This window comes from Talpa europaea (assembly GCF_964194135.1).
Source record: "Talpa europaea genome assembly, chromosome: 7".
Taxonomy (NCBI): Eukaryota; Metazoa; Chordata; class Mammalia; order Eulipotyphla; family Talpidae; genus Talpa; species Talpa europaea.
In genome coordinates this window covers 64,498,433-64,520,229 of record NC_140074.1, presented here as the reverse complement: position 1 = coordinate 64,520,229, position 21,797 = coordinate 64,498,433, and the positions used below count along the sequence as shown (strand labels likewise).

Here is a 21,797-nt window from a genome sequence, read left to right as displayed (position 1 = left end):
GGGCCTGTGCTGCCACCTGCTGGCCATCTGTCTTCTAGACCCTGCCCCAGAGGCTTTCTAGGCAGGAGGGCTCTTTTGTAGCTTCTGCTCTAAGGGATAACTTGGGGCCCAGCAGGTTATCAACAGAAGGGAGGTGTAGGGAGGGGACCAGTAATTACATGAGATTTCCCCTGGAGGAGAGAATTGGATCCAGGAAGCCCATTCATCAGGCTCAGGTGTTGGCACCATCTGCCTGGTCAGCATCTACTACTCGGCTCTGGATGTGGAGGTAGCACTGCTGTGTCTCATGGTTTGTCAGGCTGTCTCCCGAGCATTTTCAGGCAGAACCCCCTCATTCCTACAGGTCCAGGCTTGGAAGGACACCCTTCTACCTGCCGCTGTCCCGAATGAGTACCTGGAGGACCTGAGGGAGCTCAACAAGGCCCTGAGCCAAGCCGTGCAGGCTGCCGAGAACGTCTGCTCTACCACAAAGATGAGCCTCTCCCTGTGTGCACACCTGCGGCTCGCCTGCATCCTGGTCTGGGAGCCTCCTTAGAAGGCCAGGGTCTCTGGCACAAAGCGAACCCCTGCCTATGACCAGCCACTCCAGGGTACGCGTCTCTGCGGTGGGAACGTTCTCCTGGAGCCTGCTGGTCTGTAGGCCGTTGTTGTTAGGGGAAAGGGTGCCCTGAGCTAACTCCGTACAGGCTTTGTGGACTCCACCCGCGCTCCATCAAGACACTGCGAACTACACATCCCCTGATCTCAGAAGGGAGGGTTGGGAGGACCTGAGGGTGGAGTGAAGCAACTAGGTTAACTGGCCATGTGGCCGGGGCTCGCCCTCTTAGCCACGCCACGTGCTAGCTTGTCCCCAGCTCGGCAGGTCATTGAGATTCCAGGTCAGCGGAACGGGTAGGATGCATTTACGAACTTATCTCCCTCTTTTTCTCCCTGAGTTACTCATTTCCCCATTTCTCCTTCCCTTGTAAATAAACCTTTTATCATCCTTTTGTGTGTGTCTGCAGTTTGGCCTTATAAGCCCCCTTTAAGGGCACTGGTGAGGACCCACAATCAGGCAACCCGTTTTATATCAGGGTTGCTCTGTGACAGTTTGAGACCACTGGGGTATCGGGCCTGAGGATGACATGCTCCCAGCTTCTGCATTGTGAGAGAGCCTTCCTCATGGGTCTGCTGGGATGAAGACCCCACCGTCCCTCTCAGGACCTCATCCTGAGCTCCCAGGCCTGCTCCTGGGAACCCTGTGGAATCTGGTGAGTCACCAGCTACCTGCCACCCCAATCCATGGCCACAAGGCCAACCCTCTCCTGTTCCCCAAGCCCCAAGCAGCATAGACCTCAGCATTTTTTATAATGTGTGCGCATTGGTGATGTCTATATTTGAAGCATTTAAAGTTCTATTTTCATTATGAGGGCGAATGAAGAAAGTTGAACGTTGATCTGAAATAAAAGGCTACAAAAAATCATTCCCAAAGCCGTGTACACCTGTGGCATGTGTCAAGGATTTGGTTTCTAAATCGCCTGTCAGGTAGAAGGTGGATGCGGAGCCAAGCCCTCCCCTGGGGGAGCTATTGGGGGCACTTTTCCAGACCCAGCCTGCCCCCCTCTGCTGGCTTCTTTCTCCAGCATCCCCTCCTGCCTATCTCAGAACTGTAACCCTTTGCACTGGAGAGCCGCCTGAGCTCCTTTTTGTTGAGGCCAGAGACATGAGAAACAGCGAGTGAGTGTTTGCAGAACCATAAGCCTGGACTCCCTAGGTCTCCTTTTCCAGCAAACAGCTGCCTTCACCGGGCACAGAACCCAGCGTGCTCCCCACAGCCCGCACCCCACCCTCCAGCTATGGGTCTTATTGACAGAAATGTCTTCCAGAACTTTCCATGGCATCTCCCCAGACCATCTTCTTGTTCCAGGCTTCTATTCCTAAACCTCCATGAAGTTTTTTCTCCCTAACTTTTTTCTTTCGTTCCCTTCCTAAGCTTCCATGATGTTTTTTCTCCCCAACTCCTTTTTCTTCATTTATCTTCCCAAACCTCTATGAAGTTTTCCTCCCCACTTTTTCTTCCGTCTGCTTTTCCTCTAATATGCCCCCTCACTTTCTTCACTCTGCCCCCCCAGGATGCTTTTCATCTGGTAATTCTCAGAGTTGCAAAGGGCACCTTGCAGAGGGCAACCCTCATGGGGATGATTGCTGGTAGGAGCTGAGCCTCCTGATGCAGCCCCTTCTCTGGGAGCGAGAGGTTCAGCTCATATTCTGGGGGTGTCAGCAGGGGGAGCTGAGATGAGGCCCAGCATGGGCCCCAGCTTTGGAAAGAGACCCCAAGCCTTGGTGGGGTAGATTCACTGCTGATTCAGCAGATGAAAAAAGAATTTTGGAGCCCTCGGTAGATTTGACAGGCCCTTAACGCTGAAGCAGGGAACCAGACAGGTAGGCAGAGAGGTAGCAACTGAGTCCCTGCAAATCTCCCCTTTTATCCCTCGCCCTCTTGGCCCAGGTGTCCGATTTTACATATGCACGCACCCAGTGCCCTCTGCTGCTCAGCCTGGCCTGGGTGTGGGTAACCATAGGTGCACATGCCTGAGTTCGTGCTCCAAGTGTTTTTTGCATTAACAGGGTATCTCGTGCAGGTCATGTGACCTGGGAGGAAATCAAGGCCTCAGATGGTGGCTGTAGAGGCTGCTGGGAGATGAAAAACAGCCTGAGTACCTTGTATTCCTTACCCCTGCACAGAGCAGTCACCCCAGCTTTGAGCAAAGGGTATGGAGTTGAGTCTGGGCAGCCTGGCCTTAGAGGGGAGACACAGGGTGCTGACGTGAGTCACGGGACTGGGTGCTGGTGCCGGTCATCGTCCTGTTGCTCTTGATGGCTCAGGCCGCTCACCTCTGGAGCTGCCCAAGTATCGACATTCACTTAATGTGTTTGTTCTCACCTCAGTGGTGCTGCTCCTCTCACACAGCCACATATCCCAAAACCCCAGGGTCTGGAAGGAGGCCCCCTTCTTTGCTGGATCCCTGGCATCAGGCACTCAGTACTGCTTATGCTTCTCCATGGACTTGCCTCACACATGGCTCATGTCAAGGGCTTCAAACCTATTTGCAGGCCGTCAGCTGGTTTCTCAGGGCCAACCTCACCCCTAGGTCTCTTACCCTCCTTCCTGGTGAGCACCCTTCACAAAGAGACAAGGTCCCGAGTCCTCCCTATTACCCTTGTCATGGCCTAGACACCAGACTCTTGTCAAGCTGCTCACAGCAGCCTCCTGTCCGCCATGCCTACCTCACCAGCCAGATGGCCAAGGTGAGGCATGCAGTAGGGTCCCTCATGAATGGTCCATGTGCCTGAGTTCTCGCCATCTCTTAGCCACATCAACTTCAGTGTCTGCCTTGATGCTCCCTAAACTTCTTTTCTTAGATACCTGGCTTATATCAAGAACAGCCGGTATTATTAATCTCCTAATGAGTCCCAGGACATGTTCGGGTTAATGAGGCAGCTGCAGGGACAGTATAGGCAGGTACTTCAGGAGAGTGAGAAGAGACTTCTGAGATAAGGGCAGTGAATTTTAAGAAACCTTGGACGGGGGTGTAAAAAGAAAATCTAAGAGCTGGGAAAATGGGCAGATCTGCCTGGAGGAGCAGGGCCGCAAGGAGAAAGTAGGGCCACTAGGAGAAGTGTCAGAATAGAAAAACGAAAGGTTTGAATACCCCTAGACACAGGCCAACAAAACTTTTTTGCCCCTCACAAGCACAGTGTACCTGGGAGTCCTTGCTTTCAGCCTTTAAATAAATTTACTTTCTTAAAGTTTGTTTCTCTCTGCTTATCTAAATTGTCTGCAAATTCTTTTTCCCAGCTTTGTGGGAAAAGAACCTGTGTTGGTTCAAGGGCTAAACTAACAATGCACACCAGCATCACTAATCTTAGGAGACCGATTTAGATGTCCCTTCCAGGAAGCCTTCTAAGATTTCCCCACCGCAGAAGGACCCTTGACCAGCTGGGCTCCCACAGCACGAGTGTATCATCCAGCCCACCCATGTGCTGGGCGTTACAAGGGGCTCTTCCATCCCAGCCAGGGGAAGGGTCTCATCCCATGACCGGAAAAGGCACAGCTTGGGGGTGCTTCATCATGAATGAATAAGTAAATGAGGAAATAACCACCTGCCTTTGCCAAATGTAGACTTTGTTGATACATCTGAGGGAAAGAACCGAGATACAAAGAGTGGGGCAAGGGGCTGGGAATGACCCCCAAATTCCCGGATGTTCTAACCCAGTGCTCACTCTTCTTTGGCCCCCTCCTGCTCCTTCTTCCTCTCTTCCTCGTGCTGCTTCTCCAGCGGACCACACTGATCCTAGAAGGTAGTGGGAGAAGGAAACACCAGAGGTGGGAGGTGAGAGTCTGCGGCAGGAGCTCAGGACAGTGGCACTGGCCCATCCAGGGTGGCAAACCAGGATTTGCTGCTTCCTTGCTGTGTGACCTGGAGTGAGTCGCTTTCCCTCTCTGAGCCCCAGCTTCTTCACCTCCACAATGAGGGAGAAAGGCTGGCACTTCCTGAGCATGTAACTGCCAAGCATTTCGCCCTGTCTCCTGAATCCCTCACAACATCCCCATTTTGCAGATGATGCAACTGAGGGTTGGGGCAGCCAACCCTGTCCTAGGCTCCCAGCCAGTGGGTGGAGGGGCAGGCTGCAGGCCAGGCGGCCAACTCCAGGGCCTGGCTTCATAAGCCTTTCCAAGGGTTCCTGGGAGCAAGGAGATGAGGGGTGCCACGGCAGTCAAGGGAGATGACCTTAGGGGCAAAGCTGAGGAAGCTCTTCTCATTTTCATAATCATGAAGTAGTTTCATGTAAGTGTAACAACTTTATCAGTGCTGTGATTTCAGAGTATTGCTCTGAATAGGAGCAAGGAAATCCTTACACAGGTTCAAAACTGTAGGGTAAGGTAAAAGGTGTCAGGCTTTTCTGTCCTCCCACCATCAGGAGAGATGATGGATCCTGGCGGTCCTGAATGCATGCCTGATGGCGGGCACCTGGAGTAGGGTATGGGCATAGGTAGATGGGATTCACCTGGGCTAAGACTGGGCTTTTAAGGGCGGCATCACGGGGACGCCAATAGAAGCCAAAAGAGGAAGCTGAGAATGAACGGAAGCTGAGAGAGAAGCAGAGGACACCGGAGAGCCCAGACAGAGTGAAGACTTGCTGGGGGCTGGAAGGCCTGCCAGCCTCCCGGTCTCCCAGCACCCCTGCTTGCTGTGTACTGGGTAAATCCCAATAAAAGACCTGCAAAAACCACTGAGGACTCTGACTCCTCCTTTACCTGGTGTGCTGGATCAGAAAACCTGCACTGTGCCCATTCCTGCCCTTACAAAAACATTAACATACTGGTGGCTTCCTGGTGGTGCAAGGGATTAAGCACAGGACTATGAATCAATCCGCAGCCTCTGCAGCATGAGATCAATCCCCGGCTGGCCAGGGAGCAACCCACATGGTGCAGAAGAGCTGTCCTGCCTAATGCTCCCCTCAGCAAAGCATTTCAGTCAGTCTGCCTGTTCTGTTCCCCAGTCTGTCTCTGTTAAATCCTCTCACCCTCCGCATCTCGGTTCAGTAACCCAGCTCTTGTATGCATTAATAAATGTTTCAAAAAGTTTTAAAAACAAAACCAAACAAATAGTAGACCTGGGATGGTGACCTGGATTTGCTGCAGTTTGGTAAACCCCAGTATCCATTCCCTTGGTAAGAGTATGAGAAACCTGGGCGTGGCAGCAGTCATCAGTGAGAATTCCCTGTGTGAGTCTCTTCCCCAAATTCCCACTGCAGCTCCTTGGCTGTGCTGCCCCCTCCTGGTAGCCTCTCACATTCCCCACCTCATCCAGCATTCTTTCAGGTTCCCACTGCCTTTTCCCTCCTGGATTCTAGTCCACCCTGTGGCCTCTGCGAAGATCAACTGTCCCTGCAGCAAGAGGCTGTTTCAGAGCAGATCATCGGTCTTGCTGTGCAACCCTGGGTGCCAGCTTTCCCTCCCTGGGCCAATGGGCTACCCTGGCAGCACTGTCAGCGCTCCTTGCACTCACCTTTTTCTCATCTGTGGGAATGATCTCCGACTTGTGCATGCCCATGCACTCCGTGACTTCATGGAACTCGTTTAGCTGCTCCTCGCTCAACTGGGGCTTGTCAGCTGAGGAAGGAGCAAGGGGCTGGCAGAGGGTGCTGGGATCCTGGGTGGGAGGTAGCCAGCAAGGGTTGGGGTCTTGGGGCCAAACCCCAGGAAGGGGTTTTCATGGGCCAAGGCCAGGGTGGGATGGAAGCTTGAGGAATACCTACCTAAGATGGACAGCCCCATTTTCTGCTTATCTTCTGGATAATAGTAAAACATGAAGCTCCTGGAGTTCTTGCTGAGAAGCAGGTAGGTAAAAAATGCTATGCCATTTTCTGGAGGACAAAGTCTCTGGGTGAGATTGGGGTCAGGGATCATAGCGGTTTATGTGTCAGAGGTAAGGACACCGGGAGGTGCCCAGGGTGGCACAGACCCCATTGTTGAAGGCTCTGGACACATAGCCCAGCTCCTACTGTGTGCCAGGCCTGACCTGAACATTTTGAGTAGTATGGGGAATCACAGGAGCCTCCCCGGAAACCAGTTCTAAGGGCCCTCTGGCCCTCTAGAGGAGGTGAGGCCCCAGCAGGGGCCTAAGGCCTGCCAGCTAAGTCAGCATTCCTGTGCTCCCACTGGGTGCCCTCTGGTGGTGATAGTGGGGCTGGGTGAAGTCACCACCCTTAGCTCCCAAAGGGGAAAGCAGTTGAGAGAGAGGCAGGTCTGGAGTCAGCCCTGGATTTGAATCCTAGCCCTATTGCAAGTGTGTGGCGCAGGGGAAACCACTTGAGGTCTCTGTTTCTCCAATTCCTCATCAGATCACTGCAGTGTTTTCCTAGGGCTGCAGGTGAGAATTCAGTGGGTTCATTGCTGTGAAGCATTTCTAACAGTGCCTGGCACACAGCAAGACTTAAAATGTGCAGTTATTACTGACAGGTGTGTGCAGCATGGGCATCTGTCCTGTGTTCTCTGTGCCCAAAGCCCTCAGGACCTTGGTCCCTGCTCCCCTCCTTTAGGCCAGTGCAAATCCCTCCAAACCACCCCTATCCTCGCCCTGACCCTTACCTTCTCGGACCATTGTCCCATTCTTCCGGTGGACCAACAAAAGGCTATTGTTATGAACACACCTGTCCTCACTAGAATGAGACAGAGCCGGGAGAAAAGCAGTAAGACAGTCAAGGAGAAGTGGACCATTGCCCATCAGACATTGGGGCAAGAGTCAGGTGGCCATTACAGTCATCCCTCCCCCTGCCATGGACGTGGAGGCCGAGACCAGGAAGAGGGAGGATCGTTCAAGTCAGCAACTGGGACTGGAAGCGGGGAGTGTGGGAGTCTTACATGGTCTGGTACTCTCTGATATATATCTTGTCCTCCGTCTGGTTGGGGGTAAAGTAGAAGAAGGCTGCGTGGACCTTTTTAGCTGACTGATTCAACTCAGGCTTGCGCAAGATCGAGGCGATATAGAACCACTTGCCAGAGAGCTGGGGACAAGCCAGGGGTGATGGAGGCTGGAGCTGAGTCCTTGATGCTCAGCTGTCGTGAGTCTTGGGCTGATCTCCCTCCGTTTTGCAAACAGGAAGACAGGGCTCCAGGTGGGGAGTGGATATCCAAGAGCTCACTCCATGCAACACCACCCGCCCAGCCCGGGTGGCCCCTCTGTGCTTAGCTCAGTGTTCCCTAAGAAATTGCAGTGGGGCACTGACTTTGGGGCTAATGAAATGCCTCTAACTTCTACCTGGTGGATCAGAACTGCACTCCAGAAACCGGGAGAGGGCATTGACCATCACCAAATGGTGCACAGGCACTCACCCAGTCCAAAGTGACATTGGTGATGGGCTTCGCTGTGAAGTTGGCACATTCTGGGCTCTGGGCACTCAGCAGAGGAAGGAGGCTCAGGGAGGCGAGCGCCCAGGGCAGCGCCATGCTGATATGAGAGTTACCTGCAGCTAGGCAGCACTGGTGGCTGGAGGGTGTGGGCTTTTGTACGAAGCTGTGGGAGGGATCTAGGGACCAGACTGGGACACATTCCAGGGAGAGTTTGGAAAATACCTTGTATAAAACCTTTTCTCCTTCCTCCAAAGTCTCCCAGTCCAAGTGTAATTTGGGTCCCTGACCTGGAGGGGTGTCTAGGGCACAAAGGTCTGTCTATTCAGAGCCAAGGTGGGTGTGGACTGGAGGGTTTCAATTAACATGTGTGGATTTCAATCCAGGCACTGCAAGCAATTGTGCAGGTTTTCATCCACTTCCTTTTCCAAAGTACCCACATCTGAGCAGGTCGAGCCACCAATCAAAAGTTGAAGTCACCTTAGTTCCCTGGCTACTGTGGTATCCATGTGGTGTGTGGGGTAGGGGAGAGTTTGGAGGGTGAGGGCAAATATGGATTCTACTCCAACTAGTGTGCAACAACCATGGAAGAGCCAAAGTTCAGTGGGGTCTCAGCTAGCCCTGCAGGCAGGGACATTTCCGAAAGAGGAGAGCATCTCAGGTGACATCTATGTCTAGTAAGTGTATCACTGGAACCATCTCCCTACATCTAAACAGGACGTTAAAACCTTGAGTCTCCACCCCCAGCATGTGAGTGGGGAGCTTGTCTCTCTTCTTCCCAATGTGTTCCCAATCCTGGAACAGTTCCCAGCACATGGTGGGTATTCAGTAACTACTTTGGAATCAATAATTCCACTGCCTATTTGTATTTCTACACCACAGGGGGAGGGTCAAATCTTTATGCATCCAAATAAATGCTTTCAGAACACATTTTCATGGCATGCCGACCATAGTGTAGTCTTATTTATTGCATCATGTTTTGAATAATTTCTCACAGTTCAGCCTAGTTGGTAGCTGTCATTTAATGGATTTGCCACCTCCCATCACATCCTAAATTCTAACCTACTTAATTCTGTCCTCTCTTTATAGCTTTTTATTTTACTTTTCCAGCTTTATTGAGCTACAGTTTTTTCTGGTGTTTCACACTGATACCCCACTTGAAGTCTCACGTCAGAGAATGACCCCATTGCTTGCTAAAATTGCGAAACCATTCAAAACAAAATTATGTCTTACATAAGACTTGAGTGTTTTTCAAAATAGCAGATACCTAGAAACCATTCAAATATCCACAAATAGGAAAAGGGGAAGTATATGGTAGCTTTTCATTCAGTAGAATATTACTGAGCAATCAAAAGGTGGGGACAGATCCAAGGCACTGTGTATTCAAGGAAGGCAAAGGGTTGTGTGGGGACAGTGTCACCGTTGTGCTGAGTCAAGGGGGGCTCATGCTCAGAGCCCAGAGCTTAAGGTCCAGTTCCCTTCACCCTGATAACACACACAGATTATTAAATAACACGTAAGCACTTCTGCCACTTGGATCTGGTGCAAAGTGACCCAAAACCTTAAACATGCTTTCTCACCGCCAACACCATTGAGACCCCCGAAGAACCACATGTCACATCGTCCACTTTACCCCTGAAACAACAAACCACTGTATCAAGTGTCCTGGGGCTCTGTGGGTTCCCTACCGCTGATACAGGAGGTGGACACTGTTTTAGAGGTCAGGGAGGATTTGGGGAGATTTAGAGGTAAGAGGAAAGACATGTTAATATTCTCATGCTTCTCTTAACAGAGACAACAAACTCTTGCAATATTAACCCTTGTTTCACAATCATGCCAAAAGTCCACTTTCTTACAACACAGGATTGGGGAGGGCCTCCTCAGTTAGACATAGGCAGCGTTTGCAAGCGTTACACATGATGGCTGAGGAACATTTGGCCACATTATATCTTTGGAAGCACTCAAATGTGTTGGGAGGTAGATGAAAGACAGAAAAATGATTCGACGTTGGCAGCTAGAGCTTGACTACTCACATTGGGAAGAGTGAATTCATTAAATAAATCTCCAGAACTAAAAATGTTCAAGTCGACTTTATTTAAGTGCTTTTGATGGCCACCCCCCGGGTATTGAGCCCTGGTCTGTGGGCCTCCATTTGCTCATGAGCAGAGATGCTAGGGGGAGCCTGAGTGGGCCTAGGGCTGACCCAGAGCAGGACTCAGATTCTTTTTTCGGAGCCTCTAGCTCTGGCCTAACCTGCAGGCCTCCAGAAGTGAACCCTCAGGCTGCGGAGTATGAGGGGAAATATACCTTTGATATCTAGTCTTGTTTGCTCGCGCACAGCTGCTGAAATCCTTGGATCTCTAAGACTGTGGTTTAATAATGAGGTTATTGCTGGCCATGGAGGAGGCCAGTGCTTTGGGGCAGCCTCAGGTTGGGAACTGGTTACCAGGGGAACCCACGCTGTGATTACAGGGTTGCACTTTCAGTCTCACCTCCAACCTCTGGGGAGGGGAGAGGGACTGGAGGTTGATTCAATCATCGACAGCCAATGGTTTAACCAACCAGGCCTACGTAATGACGCCTCCATAAAAATCCTAAGTTCCAGGGTCCAGGTGGAGGACCATGTAGAGGTGAGTGGGGAGGGACACACATGGACAGGCTCTGGGGCCTCCACAGGCCTTCCCAATACACTGCCTTATGCCCCTCCTCTACTTGACTGTTCCTGGGCTGCTTTGTTGTATAAAAACTGTTGATCTAGTAAGAAAACGGCTTTCCTGAGTTCTTTCAGTTGTCCTAACAAATGATAAAGCCTGAAGGATTGGGCACCTCTGATTTATAGGAGGTCACAGAAGCACAAGTGACAAGCTGGACTTCATACTGTCTCCAAATTCGGGGCGATCTTGTGGGACTGAGCCTTTCCTTTGCGGGATCTGGTCTCCAGTTACTGTCAGAACAGAACTGAATTGCAGGACACCAGTTTTTCTCTGAAGTCAGAGAATGATTTGGTTCAGGAGAAAACCCCCACTTCGGTGGCAGGTGTATTGGGGGTAGAGAGAAAGACTACACTAGCAGTGATAAGCACAGAGCCTCTTCGCAGAGGCAGTCCTCCTGACACTGACCACAAGGGGGCAGGGGCGTGACCTGGTTGGTGCTTCTTCATCCCTCAACTGAACCCTAGTGTATAACTGCAGATATAAGCCCAACATAGACACAGTGTGAAACACAATAACAGCATTTATTTACACAGTGAGAAAAAGAGAGGGAAGAAGGTAGAAGGCTGACATGTGGCCAGATGCTGAGTCAGACCCCAGTTAGCATCCACTGAGCAGAGTCCAAGGTCCAAGCCAACACCACAAGTGGCAAGCTGGCAGCTTCTCTCAGACACCCTCTTCCCTGGTGGTTCAACTGCCCAAAGCCCCAGCAGTTTAACAGTCAAAAGCCTTAGGTCTGCCTCTTTCCCCATCAGCCTGCCCTTGGGGGTGGAGTTTTAAAAGCTCCACCTTCTACTCTAGAGTTGACATGAGGGGTGTGGAGTCTAGAAAGCCACCCTTTGTATCATCAAAGTGGCTATGAGCGCCATCCACTGGCTGAGGTTGTCCTCACTGTTCCTCCAAAGTCCTCATTCGCACTGTCCTTCTGGCTGCCTCTGGGGTCTTCCTCTCCCTGCAAAGAGGTTATACAAGTTGTGCCTCCAAGTGTGTTCAGCACTACCCTGACAATTATCTTCTATTTTCTTACATTTCAGGGATGTTTTCCTAATTCTGTGGATTGAGATTCTGGGTAGCCACTCACCCTCAGCCCAAATCTCCATTAACCCTGACAATATCAAGAGAAGTTTGGCAGGAAAGAGACAGAAAATTGACCAGAAGGATGTCAGGTGGTGGTTCAAACATTGTCCTGGCTCTATCACTTACTGACTGTGTGACTTTGGGCAATTCATTTAGCGTCTCTATCCTCAGTTTCCCTACCTGCAAAATAGGAAGAATAATAACTTCTAGTTCACTGGGCTTGTTAAAGAGGATTAAATCAGTTCAATTAGTAAAATGCATATTAAATGAAATGGACTTGCTTCTTAGCGTCCACCTACTATATTAACATTCATCACCAGTTTAACAATACTCAAGGATGGAGAGAAAAAAATCTTGACTCATGAACATGTCAGTTTGCAGGATATCCACTTCTAAAGACCTCAAAATACAAAATTATGTCTATGAAAGAATCCAGAAAATAGGGTATTTCCCCCAGTAGACAGATGAGGAAACCAATGGCTTAAAGATGTAAGGTGATCTTGTGAATAGTCACACACAGGTGAGGTTAGGCCATCAGGGAAACACACCCATTCACAACTAAGTGAAAAAGCCACTTTTCATGTCTCTTCATCACATCCAGGGTAGAGTCCTGTGTCTAAGGACTAGCTGGTGACCTACCCCATGAACAACCATGGGGAATACATTGGTCCTAATGAGATACCGTGTCTAAGCTGAGGAAATAACCCCAAAGATTTGTTCAAGTCCTGCTTTGTGATCTTGGGTGATGTACCTAACCAATTTGGACCGGGGTTGCCCTTGTTGGGAGAGCCAGGGTAACCATGCATGACTCACTGCATGTGCCCAAGATAAAAACCCAGCACACTCCACGTGACTCCCAGTTCACAGCCAGAGCACAAGAATTTGTAGCCAATGTCTTTTCAGTGGTGCTATGTGGGGGTAGAACTGTACAAAACTGGATTTTCTTGATCAAAAAGTAAGTGGATACAATATTTCAGAAGGTTTACCCTACTATGTTGGAGCAATCGCACTGTGTGTGGTTGATAAGCAGGGAGGTCGTAACACCCCCCTTTGCAGAGCGAGAAATTGAGGCCTAGAGAGTGAAGGACCCACCCAAGACCATGTTCTGGTCAGGAACTGGGCCTGGAACCCAGCAAGATGCTGGTGAATGTGGGCTAGAGCTACCCACAGTCTGAATCATTGTGGACAAAACAAACAGGCTGACCTAGGCTTTTCCCTGGAGTTGGCGGGACCAGCGAAGTTCACCCTGGAGGTTTCATGACACTTGGTTATACAACAAGACATTGGGATTTGCTGCTTGGGGAGCCCAGGCCCTGTCTCCATGAACTTCTGCCCACCCTGGCTGGAAATGAACAGGCCCGGCTTCCCCAGCCTCACTGACCAGGTCACAGAGGCGCCCCAGGTCACTGAGGTCACCCAGCCGAGAATCGCAGTGTCACAGCTTTAACATAGCCCTTTACTCCTCCCCATTCCCCCACCCCCAGCCCTTCTTCCTGACTGCCTCATGCCCTCCCTGCCCATCAAAGTCCCTTAGATGCTGCCGAGGGCCTGGCAGGCAGGCTGTGGTGCAGACCTGCCTCCTGTCCTCCCGGCTCAGCCCTCTTCCCGAAGTAGCCTGACAAGGGGGTGCTGGCACAGTGGGCGGCAGTGGTGATGATGTCTAATCTCCCCTCCAGCCTCCCTCCACGCCTCCCTTTCCCCCAAACCAAGGAGGAGTCTTGGGAAGAGCAGCGGCCTGAGAATAGGAACACCCAGTTCTAGGTGGGTTCTGCTGTGGATCTTAGGTCAGTTTCTCTTCTGAGCCTGAGGCTCCACATTTTTTTTTAATATTTTATTTTATATAATTCTTACATCATTTTTCATTTTTGCACAATGTTTGCATTTTCATTTTGGTTATATTCTCCATACAGTTGCACCTCCCCTTATTTTGACCCTAGTCCTTCCTCTCCCCACCCTTCCCCCCCATAGTGTGTCCATTGTTTATAGTTTCTTGTTAATTTTGATTTTTACTTTGTATTAATTAGTCTTTTTCCTGGTCCTTATTTAGGTTTTCTAAATTCCTGCTATGAGTGAGACCATCCAGTATTTTTCTTTTTCTCTCTGACTTATTTCACCGAGCATGATCCCTTCTAGCTTGATCCGTGTTGCTGCAAACTGCATGTGTTTATCTTTTTGATTGCTGACTAATATTCCACTGTGTATATGGACCACATCTTCTTGATCCAGTCATCTATTTTTGGGCATTTGGGTTGTTTCCATAGCTTAGCCATTGTAAATAGTGCTGCTTTAAAAATAGGGATGCAGGTGCCCTTTGGAATTATTGTTTCTCTGTCATTTGGGTAAATACCTAGGAGTGGAATTGCTGGATCATATGGAAGCTCTATGTTTAGTAGGTCAAGAAATCTCCACCCAGCTCTCCATAGTAGTTGGAACAGTTTGCACTCCCACCAGCAATGCAGGAGAGTTCCTTTTTCTCCACAACCTAGCCAACATTAGTTGTAGTTTTTTTTTAATGTGCAATTATCACTGGTTTAAGCGGTATCTCATTGTAGTTTTGATTTGCATTTCCCTAATTACAAGTGATGTTGAACATTTTTTCATATGCCTGTTGGCCATTTGCATTTCCTCTTTGGAGAAGTTTCTTTTTAGCTCTTCTGCCCATTTATTGACTGGATTATTTACTTTGTTTTTGTTGAGTCTCATCAGCTCTTTGTAGATTTTAGTGATCAGTCCTTTATCATTAGTGTTGTGTGCAAAAATGTTCTCCCAGTCAGCGGGGTTTCTCTTTGTTTTGGTTATTGTCTCCTTTGCTGTGCAGAAGCTCTTTAATCTGATGCAGTCCCAGCTGTTTATCTTTGCCTTCACAATCACTGCTTTGGGTGATGTGTCTGTAAAGATGTCTTTGAGGGGCATGTCATGTAGTGTTTTGCCTATATTTCCTTTTATGTATTTTATGGTTTCAGGTCTTATGTCTAGTTCTTTAATCCATTTTGAGTTGGTTTTAGTGCATAGTGTGAGGCAGTAGTCCAGCTTCATTCTTTTGCATGTAGTGACCCAGTTTTCCCAGAACCATTTATTGAACAAACTTTCTTTGCTCCAGTGCATATTCTTTGCTCCTTTGTCAAAGATTAGTTGACCATAAATCTGTGGGTTTATTTCTGGATTTTCTATTCGGTTCAGTTTGTCCCTGTGTCTGTTCTTGTTCCAGTACCATGCCATTTTGATGATTATGGCTTTATAGTATAGTTTGAAGTTGGGAGTGTGATGCCTCCCTCACTCCTTTTTTTTTTTTTTTTTTTTCAGGACAGTTTTGGCTATCGGGATTTTGGTGATTCCATATGAATTTCATTAATAATTGTTCTATTTCTTTGAAGAATATCATTGAAATTTTTATTGGAATAGCATTGAATCAGTATATTGCTGTTGATAGGATGGTCATTTTAATAATGTTAATACTTCCAATCCATGAGCAGGGGATGTCTTTCCATTTCTTTGTATCTTCTTCTATTTCTTTTAACAGTGTTTTATATAGTTTTCTTTGTATAGGTCCTTTACCTCTTTTGTTAGATTTATTCCCAATAATTTGATTTTTTTTGTTTCAATAATAAAAGCAATGTTTTTTTTTATTTCTTCTTCTTCAGATTTATTGTTTTCATATAGGAAGGCTACTGATTTTTGCGTGTTGATTTTGTATCCTGCCACTTTACTAAACTGACTGATTAGTTGAATTAGTTTTTCTGTGGAGTTTTTTGGGTTCTCTATGTATATTATCATATCACTGGCAAATAGTGTTACTTTAACTTCTTCTTTTCCTATTTGGATTCCTTGTATGTCTCTCTCTTGTCTTATTGCTCTGGCTAGGAATTCCAGTATTATATTAAAAGCAATAGTGAGAATGGACATCTTGTCTTGTTCCAGATCTTAATGGAAATGCTTTCAGCTTTTTGCCATTGAGAATGATACTGGCTATGGGCCTGTCATTTATGGCCTTTATGATGTTGAGGTATGTTCCTTGTATCCCAAGAATGTCAAAGGCTTTTATCATGAATGGGTGTTGTACTTTGTCAAAAGCTTTCTCAGCATCTATTGATATTATTGTATGGTTTTTATATTTCTTTTGGTTGATGTGTTGGATAACATTGATTGATTTTCAGATGTTGAACCATCCTTGCGTCCCTGGAATAAATCCCACTTGGTCATGGTGAATTATCTCATGGATACATTGTTGGATTCTGATAGCTAAAATTTTATTGAGGATTTTTGCATCAGTGTTCAATAGAGAGATTGGCCCGTAGTTTTCTTTTTTTGAGTTGTCCTTGTTCGGTTTGGTATTAGTGTAATGTTGGCTTCATAGAACATGTTTGGTATTCTCCCTTGCTTCTCAATTTTTTGAAAGAATTTGTGAAGGATAGACACTAATTTGTTTCTGAATGTTTGGTAGAATTCATTTGGGCTTCTGTTTTTGGCTTTTTGGTTTTTGGTTTTTGATTACCATTTCAGTTTCACTGCTTGTAATTGGTCTGTTTAGGTGTTCTATTTCTTCTTTATCTAGCTTTGGGTATCGTAGAGTTGTAGGAATTTGTCCATCTCTTTAGATTGTTTTACTTGTTTGCATTTAGCTGTTCTTATTAATTTCTGATTATTCTTTTGATTTCTGCTGTGTCTGTTGTGATTTCTCCTCTCTCGTTTGTGATCCTATTTATTTGTGGTTTCTCCCATTTTTCCTTTGAGCCCAGCTAGGGTTTTGTCTATTTTATTCATTTTTTCGAAGAACCAGATTTGGGTTTCATAGATCTTTTGTATTATTTTTTAGTTTCATTTCATTTACTTCGGATTTCATTTTTATTATTTCTTCTATTGGCTTTGGGATTTTTTTGTTGTTCTTTTTCTAGTTCTTTGAGCTTTCAGATTAGGTTGTTTGAGTTCTTTCTTGTATCTTGATTTGAGCCTCTACTGCTATATATTTTCCTGAGGCGCCACAATTAATGGAATGATTAGAGGTGATCTGAGGCCATTTGAAGCAATGATGAAGAACCATCATTTATTAAGCCCTTACTGTATATAGAGCATCATGCAAAGGGTTTTACAGATATCAGTCTGCACAACTCTGAAGTAGGTTTTTCCCATTTTATTATTTTGCCCATTTTATACCAAAGTGGTATAAAGTGACAGAGCCAGGACTGGATCTGAGATCTTTGACTCCAGAGCCCTGGCTCCTGACCACTGTGTCATTCTGTCTTGCCTTGAGTCCCAACATCCACCTATCCAGGCAGCCAGCCCTTCCCTATGCCTCTCGGCTACTATGACAAGGCTGAGTGACCCACTTGAGACAGAAGCACAGAGCAGGACTGGTAGTACCGAACTCAGCTGAGGGTGAGGGAGAGTGAGGTAGGAGGCTTCCAGAGGTAGTGGTGTCCAAGCTGAGGCCTGAATCAGCAGATCCACCTGGAACTCACCTAGATGTGGTGCTGAGGATTTGTGCAGGAAGACAAGAAGGATGCCAACCCTCCTCCTGCTTCCCTAGGCTCTGAGGACACACCTGGGGCCAGGGCAGGGGCATGGGGGCCACTCCCACCTGGGGAAGGGGCTTGTCACCCTGTGGAGCAATGGCCAGAGCCAGAGGACAGCAGCTCTCCAGCTCTGAGACCCAGGAAATCCCTGAACTTCCTGGAGCCTCAAGTTGTCTGGCTCAGAGGTCTGCAGAGATTAGACATTTTTCTTCTGACATCTCCCTCTCCTCTTCCAGGTGGTGCTGCCCCCAGGAACCTCCTGGCACCAACTCTCACTGATACCTTGGGATGTCCCCGGTGTGGTCTAGTTGGGTCCCCCTTAGAGAAAGCCAGCCCAGACTCAGCCACCTAGGGAGGGACAGACTCGGTTCTTCCCCCAGCTCTCTGGAATGCAGATTTTGAGGCCTGGGCAGGTCAAATCAGTCTGAACAGAGCTAACTGGACAGTTTCTTAAAGAAAGACCCTCCCCACATGGCCGGCATGACCAGCTGTAACAGGGAAGTAGGGCGGGGTGGGGGACTCCTATTCTTTGCTACATCTTCCCTTGTGGTCACCATGGTGTCCCTCCCTGCCAGGTACAGAGAAGACCACCATGAGAAAAAAAAAATCTTCAACTTCTAGCCCCTATCAGAGAAACAAGCTGGTGGGGTCACCAGCCAGGCCAGCCCCTGGACTGTGGGAACTGGCAGCTGCACCCTGGGCACCAGTCCCTCTGCCTTTGCCTACTCTCCTCAGTTCCCGTCACGCCCTACCCATCAGCCACCATGTAAGAACCTTCATTCTGGCCCTCCCAGCCACTCCATCTTAATTGCTTGATACTTAGCATTCAGGCCGTGTCAGGCAGCTGAGAATCCAGGCGCCGTGTACTCCCGTGTTTCCCCGTTGTGCATAATGAGCAGTTCAAGCCTGACACTCGAGCGGTTGCTCAACAAACCCTGAATGTTCTGTGTGTCAGGGACAGTGCTCAGCCCAGCTGTGAAGGAGTTGGGCAGGGCCCTGTCCTCTGGGAGGTCAGCCTCCGGAGATCTAGATCTCTAACCATCATCCATTTCTTTGTGGCTATCTCGGCAACCTAATAATAAATACTTGTATGTTAATGGGCTTTTTTAAAAGAATAGTTTTAGATTTATAGTGAAATTAGGCAGACAGTAGAGTTCCTGTGTATCCCCACTGTGTGCATACATGCGATTGTTTTCCCAACTTTAACATCAGATATCATTATGGTGCATTTGTGGTCAGTGAGCCACGATCACTGTGTCATCATTAACCAGGGTCCATAGTGCATTCAGGTATCTATGGTTCTTACTTGAAGTCCCATTTCTGTTCCAGGATCCCATCCAGGACCCCTGAGCATTTAGTGGGCATATCCCCTCAAGCTCCCCTCGGCTGTACCAGCTTCTCAAACTTTCCTTGGTTTTGATAGTTGATAGTTTTGAGGAGCATTTTTCATGTGGATTTGGCTGTGAAGTCATGCAGACAGGACAGAGACCTCCATGGAGACAGAGGGGCTTGGGTGATAGAGCTGTTTTGGACTCATGTGTGCCAACCTTTGACGCTGTGGCCTGGGTACAACTCCCTACAAAGTCTCAGTTTCCCCATCTGTTAGGTGGGGCAACAGTCTTCAACAGCCCAGTTGTGAGAATTAAATGAGGAACCTGGCAGAGCCAGGTGAGACACATGTGGACTTCGCAGAGAGTGCTGTCACTGGATAACAGCTCTCAGCGGCACTGTCAGAGCCTGTGTCTGGCTTCCTGGCCAGAGTCTCTGTGGGCAGCACTGAGGAGCACTACCCACTCACGGTTGGGGGTTGCTCTCCCAGCTGAGTCCAGGCAGGTAGTTAGGAGCCTTCCTTGCCATCAGGTAGGAGATGTTCCTGCATGCTCAGGAATCTGAGGTGGGTGGAGACTCCTGCCTGTTCTCCTCTCAGGGGCAGGGGTAGCAGGGGGCGAGGCTGGAATTGAGTGACCCAGGATAAAGCTCAGTGTCCACACTGGCCACAGGATCTTTTAGTGTTCCTGAGGTTAGTCCATGTCCCTCTGTGCTCCGATCTAGGGACAGATTTACCAGATGGCTGTTTCCAGCACTGGCTGGACAGGAGAGGAAAGCCCTGGGCTTTGGTGTCACAGACTCTGCCTGAGGGAGCCACGTAACCTTGCCCAGGTCACCGTGCTCCTCTGTGCCTATGTTTCCCTCTGGGAAATGGGTTGTGGTAAAGAGTAAGGGAACAGTGCATGGAAAGCCCTTAGTACACAGAATGTTGCCAGGAACCCAGATGCGCCAAATACTGCTTGACTTGGGGCATAATGCCCTGAAGTTCCTCCAGCTGCCCATTGATAGGACTGAGCATGCTCAGTGTCTGAGGCAGTGCCTGTAAGCTGACGGGCCTGTGCTGCCACCTGCTGGCCATCTGTCTTCTAGCCCCTGCCCTGGAGCCTTTCTAGGCAGGAGGGCATTTTGTAGCTTCTACTCTAAGGGGTAACTTGGGGTCCGGCTGGTTATCAACTGAACAAAAGGACAGTGTAGGAAGGGGAGCAGTAATTACATGAGATTGCCCCTGAAGCAGAGAATTGGATCTAGGAAGCCCGTTCATCGGGCTCAGGTGGTGGCACCGTCTGCTGGGTCAGCATCTACTACTCAGCTCTGGCTGTGGAGGTAGCACTAATCTGTCTCATGGGTTGTCAGCCCGTCACCCCAGCATTTTCAGGCAGAACCCCCTCATTCTTGCAGATCCATGCTGGGACGGACACCCTTTTACCTGTTGCTACCCTGAATGAGTACCTGGAGCACCTGAGGGAGCTCAACAAGGCCCTGAACAAAACCGTGCAGGCTGCCGAGAGCGTCCACTCTACCTCAGAGATGAGCCTCTCCCTGTGTGCACACCTGTGGGACACCCGCAACCTGCAGGGCTCCTGCCCCTTCTGGTCCACGGAGTCAGAGTGGGCAGCCTCAGATGGTGGCCAGAAGCCCAGGTGCCAGGCAGGCGGACAGGCTAGCAGTAGGGCACCCACAAGCTGTTCTCCAGGCCGGGCGCTGGCCGCAGCCTCTCCTGAAAGCCCCACAGGACCCTCATGGGAATAGGGTGTCCTGCCTGGTTCGATTTTCTTAATGGACGGACATCTAGTTATCAAGGGAAGTAACTTCCCAGGGGCCAGTGCCTGGAGGGGGTGCCGGGACGGGGGCGCCTTTGGTCCTCACTCAGTGTCTGGGAGGCTTTTCTAGTCATCCTGCACAGCCCACCTCCTGCTAATAATGTGTATTTTATGTCCAGATGGACAGATTTTTTTTTTTTTAAAGCACATTTTCCTGGTCTGGGAGCCTCCTCAGGAGGCCAGAAAGAAGGGAAAGAATAGGGTCTCTGGCACAAAGCGAACCCCTGCCTATGACCAGCCACTCCAGGGTTCGCGTCTCTGTGGTGGGAACGTTCTCCTGGAGATGCTGGTCTGTAGGCCGTTGTTGTTAGGGGAAAGGGTGCCCTGAGCAAACTCCGTACAGGCTTTGTGGACTCTACCCGCGCTCCATCAAGACATTGTTAACTACACATCCCATGATCTCAGAAGGGAGGTGTAAAGGGCAGGACAGGCCACAGTGCAGGTTTTCTATGATCCCATGCAGACCGGGTAAAGGAGGAGTCAGAGCCCTCAGTGGCTTTTGCAGGCTTTTATTAGGGTTTACACAGCAGGCAAGGGTACTGGGGGGCTGGGAGGCTGGCAGGCTTCCCAGACCCCAGCAAGTCTTCACTCTATCTGGGCTCTGGCATTCTCTGCTTCTCTCTTGGCTTTTGCTGGCATCCCCGTGATGCCACCCTTGAAAGCCCAGTCTGAGCCCAGGTGAATCCCATCTACCTATGCCCACACCCTATTTCAGGTGCCCGCCATCAGGCATGCATTCAGGACCACAAGGATCCATCATCTCTCCTGATGGCGGGAGGGCAGAAAAGCCTGACATTTTTCCTCACCCTAAGGAGGGCTGTGAGGACCTGAGGGCGGAGTGAAGCAACTAGGTTCTCGGTTAGAATTTTTAACTGGCCATGTGGCCGGGGATTGCCCTGGCTGGGGCGAGCTAGCTTTTCCCCAGCTGTGTGGGTCTTTGGGATTCCAGGTCAGTGGAACTGGTCGGACGCGTTTACAAACTTATCTCCCTCTTTTTCTCCCTGAGTTACTCATTTCCCCATTTCTCCTTCCCTTGTAAATAAACCTTTTATCAACCTTTTGTGTGTGTCTGCAGTTTGGCATCGTAAGTCCCTGTAGGGTAAGGAAAATGTCAGGCTTTTCTGCCCTCCCGCCATCAGGATAGATGATGGATCCTTGTCCTGAATGCATGCCTGATGGCGGGCACCTGGAATAGGGTGTGGGCATAGCTTGATGGGATTCACCTGGGCTGAGACTGGGCTTTTAAGGGCGGCGTCACGGGGATGCCAGCAGAAGCCAAAAAGGTCAGAGAGCACAGATAGAGTGAAGTCTTGCTGGGGGTTGGGAGGCCTGCTAGCCTCCCGGTCCTCCTGTACCCCTGCTTGCCATGTACCTGCTAAATTCCAATAAAAGCCTGAAAAGGCATGGAGAGCTCCAGGACTCCTCCTTTACCCGGTCTTCTTGGATCATAGACATC

At 49.2% G+C, this 21,797-nt stretch overlaps 1 protein-coding gene across 1 annotated transcript; it reads right to left on the bottom strand.

Annotated features, from left to right (window-relative positions):
* Nucleotides 1-4,259: 4,259 nt before the first annotated feature.
* On the bottom strand, nt 4,260-7,993 carry LOC311173729 (alpha-1-acid glycoprotein-like; the record flags this gene model as incomplete). The annotated part of the gene is made up of 6 exons (XM_084237821.1): nt 4,260-4,334; nt 6,054-6,157; nt 6,304-6,411; nt 7,136-7,206; nt 7,409-7,551; nt 7,880-7,993. The coding sequence occupies 6 exons, from the start codon at nt 7,991-7,993 to the stop codon at nt 4,260-4,262; spliced, it is 615 nt and encodes a 204-aa protein (XP_084093947.1).
* Nucleotides 7,994-21,797: the final 13,804 nt, after the last annotated feature.